Below are 14,818 nucleotides of genomic sequence, written 5' to 3' on the forward strand. Positions count from 1 at the left end.
TTAAAGTAAACACAAGTATTTGAAATGCAGATGTCCAGGGCCTACCCCCAGAACTCCGTATTTAGTTAATTTAAGGTAAAATCTAAGAATATGCATTTTAACATGCTCAGGTATTTTTTTATCTGAATGTTTCCCTTGACTTCTGTTTGTGTGAAAATGTGCTCAGATGATACAAGTAATAAATAAATGGGCTTTCAATTTGGAATGTCAAGCTGCATTAGCTGCATCAGAGCCTAGTATATAATAGTTTATTCTTAAAATTAATAGTCATAAATATAAGGTGTGTGATGTATGCATCTCTCCTTGCTTCCTGTTTCAGAGGGTTCGATTCATTGTGGAGTTCTCAAGGAAGTGCTTCTGATTTCAAGTCTCTTGTTACACACGGACTCACTCATGCAGTGTGATGTCTCGATATATTTATTCAACAAACCAATTAATACTGTTAATTTACTTTTGGCTTACTTTATAATCACATTTCCATGACAGCTCTGAGTGTGATACTCTAAAATCCTTAGACTGTTTATTTCTATTGCCTCCTCACAAAAGTAGTGCATTGCAGCTACTACTAAAGGATGATAGGACTTCCCTACAATGAATAGGAAGAAGTGAGATTATTGGATGAAGGGGAGAGGTGTATGAAATCACAGAGTCTCAGAAATGATGCAAGATATATAACCACGAAAAAAACTTGTGGAGATAGGGAAGAATCAGGGTTGAATATTATTACTTCTGTTATTGAAAGATTGAATGGTGCTACTAAAGATAAAGGTGAGAGCCTTCCTGGAGGCAAAGGGGGTTGAGCACAGCACCATGAAGCTATCCACAACTACTGCAGCACAAGTTCGATCTCCAGGCAGGGAGGTGACCCACATGGCACAGCAGACATCTCCTGTATCGCGCTGTTCCCCTCAGCAGTGTACCTCAGTAGATCTGCCTGTTCTGCTCCCCGCTCTGTCTCTGGTGAATCCTCTTACCCCGCACCTCTGGCCTGTACCCCAGTTCTTGTATGCATAAATAAATAAATCTTTAAAAAAAAAAAGACAAAGGTGAATATGCTTAATTGGTAGGTAGAGGAGGAATAGGGCTAAAATTTCAGAGAGAAATTTTGTCTGGTACTTCAAATCAGATACAAACAGATCATAAAGAGGTTGGAGGAAAATGCTCAGGACACAATGCTACAGAACAAAAACATGACAGAGCAGGGAGGAAAGGGTATTCCATTGTCTGCACCTCTCTCCCTCCCCATTAATAAACCAGCCAATTCCTCTATAACTATGTTGCTTTCCATTCCTTGATTAAGGCCTTTGCTCTCTGTATCTATGATAATAGATATTAAATCAGGTACAGATAGCACACTGGACCACAGGGTATGGGGGCAGAGACAAAACAACAGACCACAATTACAGAATGGATCATCAGCTGAGCCTTGAGTTCTCTCTACCCTTAGGGTAGCTGGTTAACCTCCCAGGCTAGGCACAAACTATGCTGCAATAAACATAGGTGTGCAGATGCTCTTTTGAATCAATGTTTTTTTTGTCCTTTGGGTAGATCCCTAGGAGTGGAATTGCTGGATTGGATGGTAGCTCCACATTTAGCAGGTTGAGGATTCTCCACACAACTTTCCATAGTGATTGGACCAGTTCGCACTCCCACCAGCAATGCAGGAGAGTTCCTTTTGCACCACATCCTTGCCAACATTTGTTGTTGCTTGTTTTTTTGATATGTGCCATTCTTACTGGTGTAAGGTGGTATCTCAGTGTGGTTTTTATTTGCATTTCCCTGATGATAAGGGATGTTGAACATTTTTCATATGACTGTTGGCCATTTGCATTTCCTCTTTGGAGAAATGCCTTTTGAGTTCTTGACTGGATTTCTTGACTGGATTCCATTTCTTGACTGGATTGTTTATTTTGTTTTTGTTGAGTCATGTGAGTTCTTTGTATATCTTTCTGATCAGTCCCTTATCAATTGCCTGAACTTAGTAAAACACCTTTGGGCTGAGCCTAGAGCAATTCTTTCAAGAAACAGTCAAGTAAATAATTGTTGGAGAAGTCATCAGTATAACAAGAACTGCTCACTTTCATTATGGAAACAATGATGTAGACCAGGATTAACTCAAAAAATATTTCAAAAAAGGAAAAAAAAACCTCCCAATTATGGACATTTATCAAGTGGGTAGAATCAGTCAGTTTCATTTTCATGTTTTCTAGAGAATTGTTAACCAATTAGGTATAGCCAAAAAATAGTTTAAACTTATTAGCACCAATCAAATCTTCTTCTTTTTTTTAAAGATTTATTTATTTATTTATACAAGCACTGGGTATAGTCAGAAGCTCGGGAGGGTAAGAGAATTCACCAGAGCCAGAGCGGGGAGCAGAACAGGCAGACTGACGAAATACACTGCTGAGGGGAGCAGCGGACACGGCAGGAGAGGTCTGTCGCACCATGTGGGACCCTCGCTGGCGGCCCGGGATCGAACCGGCACTGCAGAGGCTGCAGGTAGCTTCGCAACCCAGAGCTCAACTGCTGCACCACCAGGGAGGCCCAACTCTTCCTTTTTTTTTTTTAACCTCGATAGGGAAGCAAAAATTTGCCACCCCATAACTTGTATAGACAAAGTAAGAGGGTTATTTCACAGGAGAAATTCTGAAACTGGATGAAAGTTGCTTTGATGTTTATATATAAACTTTTCTCTGTAAGGGCCTTTCCCAGGAAGACCTAATCTTATCTCTTTTCCTTTACTCCCCCACCTCACTGTTTTAGCTAAGCTATTTAAGATGGCTTCTAAAGCCGCATGGAGGAGTTAGTCAAGCTGGGTCTCTCCCACATATACAGGAGCTGTATGTATTATTATAAACTTCTCTGACTTTTTCTCACATCAATCTGTTTGATGCTTATTTGATTATCTGCCAGCCTGGAAGAACCCAGAGTGGTATGGGATGATTTACTTTGTGATCCCACATTATGCTACATTATGTTATCTTGATTCTCAAAGTATAGGATTTAGATCTATAGTTATATTGACCATATTACAACATGTACAAAATGCTGTATTACTGTCTACCAATGTCCTTGTCCACTCAGTTTGTAACTTGTCTCTGATAAAGTGTTATGGCATGGAAAAACCTCCTTCCTTATGCATTCTCATATCTTATCCTTGAGCTTTTTTTTTAAATTTATTTATTATGCATACAAGATCTAGGGTGCAGGCCAGAGATGCAGAGGGTGAGAGGATTCACCAGAGAAAGAGTGGGGAAGAGAACAGCAGACTGACAGAAATACACTGCTGAGGGAAGCAGCAGGCGAGACAGGAGAGGTCTGCTGTGCCATGTGGATACCTCCCTGGCCGGCCAGGTATAGAACTCTTGCTGCAGAGGCTGTGGATTGCTTCATAGTGTGGTGCTTAACCCCTTGCGCCACCAGGGAGGCCCCTATCCTTGAGCTTTAACATCACCTTCTTACAACCAACGTTGCCTTGTTTTCTGACATGACTTTTGTTAAGATGGCAGAAAGAGTATAGGAAATACATTGGACTTGCTGCCAGCTGAGTTATCTTAAGCAAATCACTTTATCTTTCAGAAACCCTGATCCTCATATGTAAATTAAAACAATAAAATAAGTAGGCCCTTCCCTGCCTCTGTAAATCATATTTAATCTGATTTTCTGATTGATTAGTTTCCTAGTGCTGCCATAATAAATTACTACAAACTTGGAGACTTAAAACAACAAAATTGTATTCTGCTGTAGTTCTGGAGGCCAAAAGTCTGAAATCAAGAAGCTCTGGGGGAACATACATTCTTGGTCTCTTTCAGTTTCTGCTGGCTGTGGGCATTTCATGACTAATGGCCACATCTGCCAGTATCTCTGTGATCACATTATCGCTTCCTTTTTTCTGTGTCAAATCTTGCTCTGCCTCAGTCTTATAAGGACACATGATATTGGATGTAGGACTTTCCAGGTAACCCCAGGTCCTCAGCTCAAGATTCTTAATTTAATTACATCTGCAAAGACCCTTTTCTAAGTAAGGGGACATTCCAGCTTCCAAAGAATGGTATGTGAAATGTCTTTTGGGAGATCACCATTCAGGACACTCCACTAATATTCTACCACCTACCATAATGCACACACAAACAACCATACAATGAACAAGAGATTTCCACTAAACACCATCCCTATATGACCTACATTTGAAACTTAAGAACTTTAAGAAGTTCTTACAGAATTTTAGAAGATGCTTAAGTTTCATAGGTTATTTAATGAGTCTGAAGGTTCATAAAGTGAACAGCTCAGCCCACACTTAATATCTCTCATCTGCTAAACGATGATTCTACAGATATTTATAGAACTCTGGGGCTGCATGGGTATAGCAGATTAAGTCTCTCTATGTTTAAAAAAGAGCCCTACTTCATTATGTGCACTTGTAAATTGTTGACTAATTGGTAAGTTTAGTTTTAGTCTACAAACTTCCAAAAGGATTCACGATGTTGTTGTTTTCCTAAAAGCAAAGTGAAAGTTTGACGACACTTCATGTCTAGATAAATTTTATTATTAAAATATTAGGAGATTTGATAGTAAGTTGGTATTCTGGTAAACATTGAGATTATTGGTGTCAGGTGGTGTGGTGGAATATAAGGAGGCAAAAAAGGGAGTGACTTGATCAAATTAAATTGGTTGTTGCATATTTACTGTGTTGGTATACTTCCTTTTTTTTAAAGATTTATTTTATTATTTATGCATACAAGAGTTGGGTGTAGGCTAGAGGTGTGGGGGGTGCGAGGATTTACCAGAGACAGAGTGGGGAGCAGAACTGGCAGACTGACTGATATACACTGCTTAGGGGAGCAGCAGGTGAGACAGGAAAGTTCTGCTGCGCCATGTGGGTCACTTCCTTGGCTGGGCATCGAAGTTGTGCTGCAGTGGCTGCTGATAGCTACATAGTGCTGAGACTTAACCCCTTGTGCCACCAGGGAGGCCCTGTGTTGGTATACTTTAACTGGATTATGCCAGAACTTATAATGGTACTGAAGGAGACTGCCTTCAGAGAGTCCTAGTCTTTTATTAATTCACTACAGCCTGATTGTTTCCAATACAATTTAGTCTTCATAGTAGAAATATATAAATGAAGTATTGATGTTATGATCTTTGCTTCATATTCTTAGATATTGGATACTCTATATAGTTGTATCTAATATGCCCAAAGCTTGTGGATTTGGTATCTTTGTTGCTTTGCTAGGTTTTCATAAATAAACAACAGACACAAAACCATGATAACAACTTAATTAAATCTCTTGTCCATACCCGCTGAATGAAGTACCATTTACCTTTATTTTGACCTTCTTGCCATTTGACTTGACCAAGAAAATTTGAATTAAATTTGCAAGTTAAATACCAGGAGACATTTCTCCAAAAGACATAATATTTACTGATTTTCTCTTCATTTATTCCTTTTGTCATAAATATTTGTCTGACAAGTGGCATCATTAACTCTAGCTTGATGTTGCTCTCGCCTGCATCTTAGAAGGATAAACAAAAGATTTCAAGTATATCGGACGTAGGCTGAAGTAAAACTCTGCATCTGAACAACAGCGCAGCTGACTATAGTGCAGCAATAGAGAATTTAGATTTCCCTCTTTCATTTCATCTGAAAAAAAAGGACAATGTGGACATTCAAAATATGAGACATTTAAAAAACAGTACTTGATTATTTAAAATTACAAAAAAAAAAATAAATGGAAGGCAAGAGGACTGGGAGTTAAAACTATGGATAAACAGACAAGGTGAAAGAATGATCTAGGTGGTCACAGCCTTTCTCTTTAAATAGACTTTATTTTTCATGGTGCGTGCATGTAGAATTAGCTAGAGACTATCTTAGTCTCCTCAGGCTGCTATAACAAAATATCATGGGAAGGTGGCTAGTATCACAAAAATTTACTTCTCACAGTTGTGGAGTTGAGGAAGTCCAAGATTTAGGTGCAGACAATGGGTGTTTCACTTTGAAGCCTTTTCTCTAGACAGCTATTGGTGGCCGCCATCTCTCTGGATGCTCATATGATCACTTCTTCATGCATATTTGGGTAAAAAAAGAGATGCCTCTCTCATGTCTCTTCTTACAAGGACATTAATTCTGTAGGATCAGGACACCACCCTTATGGCCTCATTTAATTTTAAGTATTTCTTTGGAGGCATCATCTCCAAATATAGTCACACTTTGGAATAATCACAGATGAATTCTGGGGTGGGAGATACAAATATTCAGTCTATAACACATATTTACTGGTTTCTTTATAAAAGGGAGATCTTCTTTATAAGAATATTAATATTCTGTGGAAGAAGGTCCTTTGATTTCCAACTCCAAATGGTTCAAACACTCAATAATCAAAGACAATTCAAAAATTTCCATTGGATTAACCACAGAAGTAACTTATAAGAATATGGCCCCCACTTCAGATTATAGAAGTAACTTATCCAATTTAAGCACATAAAAGAGAATTTTCTTGGTCAAGTAAAATAGCAAGAAGGTCAAATGTACCTCTTTAACATATTGGTGTTCAAACATTTTAGAACTAGTTTCTTCCTCTCTGAGCCTTCTCTGTTTGAGTTAAGTGTCTTGAGTAAAATATCCTTTACTATTCATGTTACCTTATATGAGGCAGCAGACAAAGATCTGAAAGCCATCAGTATATCTCTTAAATTTCCATTTAGGACCCCAGGCTATATATCCTTTTGAATAACCTGTAATTGAACTTTCTCACTGATTTATTTTGAACCACACAGATTTACTTATGACAAAATATCATGCAGGAAAATAAATATAGCCCCCCCCCCAATATGCCTAATAATTACTTAATTTTGTTCATTTATTTAGCAAATATTTGCTGAGTATTATTATGTGTCTTAATTTGACTATTTGTTACTTGGAAGTTCCCTAGTTTATTTCTGTATCCCCAATATCTATGCCCATTACTCTACCATTTCTTTGCAGTAAGTGCTTGGATGAAAATGCAGACGCTTTGTTTGTTGTTTGTTTGCTTGCTTGCATAACTTTACCTAACTAATTTATCTAGGGAGATTGGGGACAACTAGTGAAGGAAATTATCCACAAAGAAGTGACATTTAAGCACAAACATCAAGAATCCATAACTATTAAGAATTTATAGTAGGCTAAGAAGGGATAGAGAGAGTCTCAGAAAAAAGAAAGAACAACTATAAAATCCCTGGAGAGAAGATCCTTGATGCAGAAAAATGCAGGATGGCTAGAACATAGAACTGAGTGAAGAGTGCCTAATCATGAAACTGGAGATCTAAGCAGAGGCCAGACTGGCAATTCACATGGGGAAAAACATTAATCTCTAATCTCCAACAGAAATTCCAAATGTACTTGGCAAGCTTCTAATGAATTGGTGGGTGTTTGGTTTCCTTAAAACTAAAACCACCCCCAATAAATAAAACAATGTGATTAATGTTGTTATAGATTCCCTGATCAATGCCTAGTCTTGTGCTGAGGCCAAGAATAGACCTTGATTAAGGCTAGTCTCCCTCAAGCAGTTAAGAATCTAGGGAGCTAATAAACACATTTTATTGGAGTATAATCTACTTGTCTCTCTAATATTAAGATCATTGCGTAAAAATTCTGAGTTTCATTTTAAGACGATTGCCTTTGATACAACCTCTAACAACTTATGATAAAATTCTAACTGATGCTGTGGAAAAACTAAATGACATAAACTAAGAAAAGTAAATATTTTTATTTAGAATTAATCTGTTGTCAGAATCTCAGAGAAATTCCATACATGGCATAACTGTAATGAGCTTTTGAAAACTAAGCAAGATCATGTATTTGAAACTGAACAAGATTATGCACCTATTGTTTATCCAGCCTTCTTTACTATTTACTTGGTATATACCTGCCAAGTAGTAAGGAACCAACTATATCACTATTTTAGGAATATTGTCACTTAGAACATATGCCCGGGCCTAATCGTCCGCTTTAAACACTCATCAAGATCTCTCCTTCAACAGTCAGTCATGCACGAAACAAATGTGTGTGGAGTATAAAGAAAGGTCTGGAAATGAAGGAATTCATTCTCCTTGATGTAGTAAAACAGAACACTGGGCTATAATAGCCCCAAATAGGATGAAGATGCACAAAAATTTGATTTGTGAGAGACTGAGCATTGAAGATCAGTAAACAAGGGAGAAGTTACTCTATAATTAACCTTGGGAAAAATCAATAATCAGTAGAGAAAAAAAATCAATTCCATACAATTGCCTAAATATGAATAGCAATGATAAAAAGTGATTTTGATATAATTGATAACTTTTAAACAAGGTTAACGACACTAATGATAAAAGAGGTTGACAAAGTGACTATATTAAGATTTCAATACAACAGAAAGTTAACATATCTTTCAAAGAAACAAACTACAACTTTGTAGGAGATATTTGCCACATGTAAAATTTTTTTAAAACTAACTTTCAAATACATGCATATGAATTGTGTGAAGCTGCTATTTGATTTTTTCTGTGTGCAGTCATGACAATTTCATTTGCCTAATGAGATAACTGAGGGAAAGCATTAATAATTATAAGCACCAATCAAAAATGGTGGTAAAATAAAGTGGCATGAGAAGGCAAATAGGAAATTTGTGAATAATTTCCTTCACTGGCTTGAAGGTAGCAGGGAAAAGTTAGCAAAAAAGACTCAAAGACTCCCTTTACTCAGCCAATAATATTTTGCATATAGAGGACATGCAGATATCAAGTGTAATGGGAGATTGTTAGACCCGCCAAAGCTCTTCTAATTAATAAAGAAGTTAGCTTTGTTCTACAATGAGTAATATTTCTACTTGGGTTTCTGTATTATCATTAATTGTTCTAAGTAGTATATGCAAAGAAAGTTTCTCATGTAAATAATGTCAGCCACAAAAAGGGAAAAATGCTCATTGCAATTTTATTAATTGCATTTTGAAGCACATTTCCAAATCTTCTCTTCTAAACTATATATATGAAATCACCCACAAATGTTCCTGGTACTAATTAACTATACTCAAACTTGTCACTGTCTTTCTGAAAATATAACACAGCTGTATATTCTGTATCTGTTTTGAGATAATGTTCTCCTGCTTTTAGCTTAGTGGCATCTCTTTCAATATCATGGAAATAAAGGTTACTAGATCACTTGATATATCACTGCTTAACTCCATTAGAGACCTCTTTTCACTCTTCAAATTACTAAGTAATGAAGAGCAACTGGAAGAAATTTCAAAAAATTTGTTAAGAAATTTTTTTTTCCTGTTTGACTGCTTCCTAGTAAAGCATTAAACATCGTCACTTCTATCTTTAGAAAAGCAAAAATAAATATAATTCATACATCTTTTGGAAATCCTGGTATAGCTTCTTCTATGGCACAGATATTGAACACATTTACTTAAAGTCTTGTGAGTGGACCACCCAGGTAGTTGAATATTCTGGAAACCAATAGGACAATGACAATCAGGAATTAAGACATCAATGGTCTGGGATCTCTGCAACAATGAGGATTTATGAACTAGAGCAACAATGAGGTAGCCTGTGTTCTGTGTTCTGCAAATTTGCCAATATTCCAACTAAAATAACAGTTTTGTTCAAATAACCCTAGGCATATTAACCAAAATTGTGTTTAGCTGTTTTTGAATGAACTATCAATGTGAGATAATCAGTGTTCCCCTTTGGAATAGACATGTATCTCTCATTAATCAAAATAAGAAAATATATTAATTATGTATGTAATTATACACATACAACATGACTAATATTCATAAGGTAGGGATAAACAACAACAATTTTTTGAGGGGGGGAGGGCTGAAATATTGAGAACCACAAGTCTACTGCTGGAGACGAGTCACTTCTCACTGACCAATTTTACTTTGAATTGAAATGTTCGAGTATTGCTTAATGTCCTTAAGTATTGCTGCAGATAACCAGTATATAATTCCATTATAGCTAATTAATTATATTAATTGGAATTAATTAATTCCAATATAATTCATTTCCATGTGCAAAATATAACACTTGCTCCTGTGGCTTCTCATTTTATTCTTATTTGTGTAACCACTTGAGGTCTTCTCTACAGAATTTTAATATACATGGCATATCTCCTCCAATTGGCAGTACATGGGCAGGTGATTATATCGTAGTGTAAATGAGAGCATGAGTGGCTCTTTAGGTACCTACAGGAGTCAACAAAGTGCGTTGTTTTGTATGCCATACTGTTATGCAGTCTAGCCTTTAAAACAGAGTTTCTCAAATATATCTTTCAAACATGATAACATTGTACCCAGTTAATTTTGCGTCATCAGCATAAATGAGAAAAAAATTATTTCTGGAGACCTGGGGCAATTTGTGTCTTCTGAAAGGACACTTGAAGATAATTTTTATCAAAGAAGCCTTTTACATTTCCAAGGAGATGGTAAAATTCCATGTAACTCAACATGGGGCCCCATGCATTAAGCTTTTTAGGGTGTGGTGATTTTAGTCCCTGCCAATTGGGAAAGATGGCAGAGGGGTTTGGGCAAGTGGTTCAGTGGAGCTGGGAATGTCTTGAGGTTTGCAGAGGATTTATGAACTAGAAAAACAAGTGTTGTTTGGGCAGCCATTTTGAAATGATGCAAACTATTGTAATTTTCACTTTTTCCAGATAATTCCCTCAGCATTTTGGCAAAGCATAATGGATTCAACCGCCAGAAGCAAGAAGTCTATCTTTTACCAATCATAATCAGTGATAGTGGAAATCCGCCTCTGAGCAGCACCAGCACCCTGACCATCCGGGTCTGTGGCTGCAGCAGTGATGGTGTTGTCCAGTCTTGTAATGTTGAAGCTTATGTCCTTCCGATTGGACTCAGTATGGGCGCCTTAATTGCCATATTAGCATGCATCATTTTGCTGCTAGGTACGTATTTCCTTCATAGCCTGATGGTCACCATTTTTCTGGTTCATAAATGACTGTAAATAAGGACAGCAAACCTTGACCTAGCCAGGTATCAGTATTCTTTGAGGGAAGAGGAATTTCCTCGCACTTCCCAGGTCTAAGGTCACTAAGGGAAGGTGAAAAGAAAAAAATGTTGTGATGATACATGTCCAATTGGAGAGGACTATTTGGTGCCTTTTTAATCCCATCACCTGTGAAAATACAAAAGAAGTAAAATGGTGGTGGAAGTGGGGATGGGCCTTTACGTGGTTACAATAGCATCTTTATATAAGGCAAACTCAAAATCTTCTCATGCACACCAGCTTATTTCAAAAAGGTTCTTTACATGTCCAAAATGCCTTTCATCTAAGCAATGTATAGATTGGTTGAATTCATCCAAATTACAAAGTTTGGTGAAATAAAAAGAAAAGAAATGAGCAAACAAACATATATATATATATTTCCCACAAAATTACATTGTGTGCCTCAGATATTTTTCTTGATATGAAAACCAAATTAAAATGAAGACTGCAAATTAAGGAAGGCTTCTATAACTTTCCCATTAAAAAATCCAATTATAAAATGAGATTAGACAGTGGGAAGATATACAAGAGAAATTTATATCTTATCCTGCTCTTAAGCAATAAAACACCTAAGAATCAAGTTAATGTCAGTTTCGACCTTCCTGACTACATCAGCTCTGCTCACCCAGTGCCCTGGGTTGAGCAACATTTCCTGACACATTTTACCCCACAGACCGAGGTTTTATTTGACCCATCTGCCTGGTTGGGTACCTGTTCCTTTCCTTTTACCCACCTTTAACCTACTTTCTCAGAGCCATTCCTGGCTTCAAACAAGACAAAAACTGCCAAACAAATTTGGCATTCATCTCGATCTATCACACTGCATCTATGAATGCACATTATTTGGAGGGAGTCTTGAAGAATGGGTAAAAGACGGAACATACTAGATAGGATCTATTCTGCTCCTTTTTTTCCTTTTAGAAAAAAGATACTTGCCAGATACCCAGCAAGTTAGTTACGCTCTGTGCTGTTTTCCATTCTGTGCCATTCACACTAGAGCAGCATTAAGTGCAGCTTGCACGGGGGATACATGCAAATGCATTCTTTTAACCCAGTTTCATCACCAGGTAATAAACAGAAGCAACCTGGATTAGCACTCACTCAAAACTCCACGCTTATCCTTCAGAAAGTTGTTTAGCTAAATTCGCAAGATGTTATTAGAGCTGCCTGCTCATAAACTTTTCGATAATGTCCCTATTGCTTACCATACACGGTGTGATGCTTGTGAAATCATATGCTAGCTGGCTAATTATTATTTCATGTTTCTCCTACAGTCATCGTGGTGCTGTTTGTGACTCTGCGGCGACATAAAAATGAGCCATTGATTATTAAAGATGATGAAGACGTTCGAGAAAACATCATCCGCTACGATGATGAAGGAGGAGGCGAGGAAGACACGGAGGCTTTTGACATTGCAACTTTACAAAACCCTGATGGAATTAATGGATTTCTACCCCGTAAGGATATTAAACCAGATTTGCAGTTTATGCCAAGGCAAGGGCTTGCTCCAGTCCCGAATGGTGTCGATGTTGATGAATTTATTAATGTGCGGCTCCACGAGGCAGATAATGACCCCACAGCCCCACCCTATGACTCCATTCAGATTTACGGCTATGAAGGGCGAGGGTCTGTTGCTGGCTCCCTCAGCTCCTTGGAGTCTACCACCTCAGACTCAGACCAGAATTTTGACTACCTCAGTGACTGGGGTCCCCGCTTTAAGAGGCTGGGTGAACTCTACTCTGTTGGTGAAAGTGACAAAGAAACTTGACAGTGGATTATAAATAAATCAAGGAACTGAGCATTCTGTAATATTCTAGGGTCACTCCCCTTAGATACAAGCAAAATGTGGCTATTTGTTTTAGAGGCAAGTTTAGCACCGATCATCTATAAACTCAACTACATTTTAATGTTGAACCAAAAAATTAACAATAAAAATTAAAAAGTATTTGTTAGGAGGTTATAAATCTTGTGGAGTGTGAATTAAAGTATGTGGAGTGTCTAGAAGTCTTTGGATATTTGATATTTATCTGACTACCACAGACAAAGATTGGGATCCTGATTAATCTATAGAGAAATGGTTTAAAAAGAGGAAAAAATCAAAATTAAAAGGTGCTTTCTTAGAAAAATGGACCTGCAAGGAATTTGCTGCTGATCTGTGTCTTCTGCAAGGATTTTTATAAATGCAAATGGTTTTTTCCCCTTCACCAATAAGGATCCCGCCACAAATGATAAAGCAATACTTGGTCTGCTGTACATTCTGACATTTTGGAGTTGTGGGAGGCCTCCCAGATGATTCGGTACGGTGACCACACATTGTACATAATTTCTGGCCCCACTCATCAGAGACTGAAGAGCATCTTTAAATATTGTGTCGAGCCTTAAAATATTCACATGTTTGTAATCCATTCCAGGGTGGGGATTGCCAACCAGGGGTTGGAGGAGAGCAATCCCATTCAAACAGACTTGCTTTCTGGAAGCAGGATTACTCATACCCTCCACTTCATCTCCTTCCACAAGGACACAAAGATTAACTGTACCACACAGTGGACCACATAAGAGACAGATGGTTTTATTGCTAGCGCGTGAATTTATTTGTTTAATCCTCGAAATAAATATTTTATTGATGTCCATTAATGCTTTTATTTATTAAGGTTGGTAATCTATAGATTAAGGGACTCTGGAAAAAAAACAAAATTATATCCATTAATAATCCTTTAGATTGTTTTATATAAATATATATATATATATACAATGAATGTTTAATACATGTACATTTTGATGAGCTGAGTATGGCAGGCAATATTATCAAAAGGGGAGCTAATAGTCTCTTTAGAGTAGCAAGTGTTATTGTGACTGGTGATGGCAGGAACAGCATTTTCCCAGAGAACTTTTGGACCGTTTTCTATTTTATTCATAATCCTGTATTTGGTGTTTTTACTACAAGCACAAACATCTGAAAGTATATTGATTCATGTGAATATTTAAATTCTAGACTTTTAGATACCTACATCATGCCCTGTCCCATAAACATGCTTCAAGTTGCCCCCACTGTTTTAGAGCAGGAACTGATTTGTACATAATTTTACTGCTTCTGTTTTTAGTGTCCTCTCCCTGATCTTCATGGTGATACACAGAATGTCTTAGACTCCAAAAGAGAACAGCACTAGAAGATGTGAGCATATTCGATTTGTAATGCCAACCTGCCGCTTAGGAATAGAAAATGTATGATAAACTCCAGTACTACATGCAGATCATTTTAATTTTCTACTTTGCTTTAATGCAATATTGTTTATTTACTCCATGTATTGTATTCAGAGAAACTCCTGTATTGTTTCCTACTTTGTGAAATATATTTTTATAAATACTTTGGTTGTCATCACTTTTCTTTCCAATCATATGAAGAGTCTGAACAGTCATCAACTCTAACTAGAATCCTTGAATGTTCAAGTAAATCATCCCAAGGATCGCTTTCATCTGTACGAGTGTTTGTTATAAAGAGCCAAGGAGGAGAAATGGTTTGGCAGTGGCCACACAGCACGATGCCAGCAGGTACATTGAAAGAACATGGTTGTACATGAAGGCTAGTCCAGCTGTGTCAGTTGGACACAGTTGTTGAAGCAGAGTCAGAAGTCAGAGATGAGAGAAGAAGCAGGATTGATCAGGAAAAGCCTTCAGACTGGGATGCAAATCTAAATCTTATAAAAGCAGAGTTCAGGAAGCAGGGTTTGGCAAGAAAGTCTTCGCTTATAATATGGACCAACCAAAAAGGTGGTCTAAATGCAAGACTGTC

At 37.3% G+C, this 14,818-nt stretch overlaps 1 protein-coding gene across 1 annotated transcript in view; it reads left to right on the forward strand.

The window, feature by feature from the left end:
• The window catches only part of CDH8 (cadherin 8), a gene marked incomplete at its 3' end in the record, with an annotated part of 355,245 nt that extends 342,449 nt beyond the window's left edge, over window positions 1-12,796 (forward strand). Inside the window, exons 10-11 of the mRNA XM_084256775.1 lie at window positions 10,676-10,927; window positions 12,303-12,796. Coding sequence (XP_084112901.1) covers window positions 10,676-10,927; window positions 12,303-12,796 — 746 coding nt within the window. The remainder of the gene's footprint in view (window positions 1-10,675; window positions 10,928-12,302) is intronic.
• Between the last annotated feature and the right edge of the window lie 2,022 nt (window positions 12,797-14,818).

Source organism: Talpa europaea, assembly GCF_964194135.1.
Source record: "Talpa europaea genome assembly, chromosome: 16".
In the NCBI taxonomy this organism is placed as follows: domain Eukaryota; kingdom Metazoa; phylum Chordata; class Mammalia; order Eulipotyphla; family Talpidae; genus Talpa; species Talpa europaea.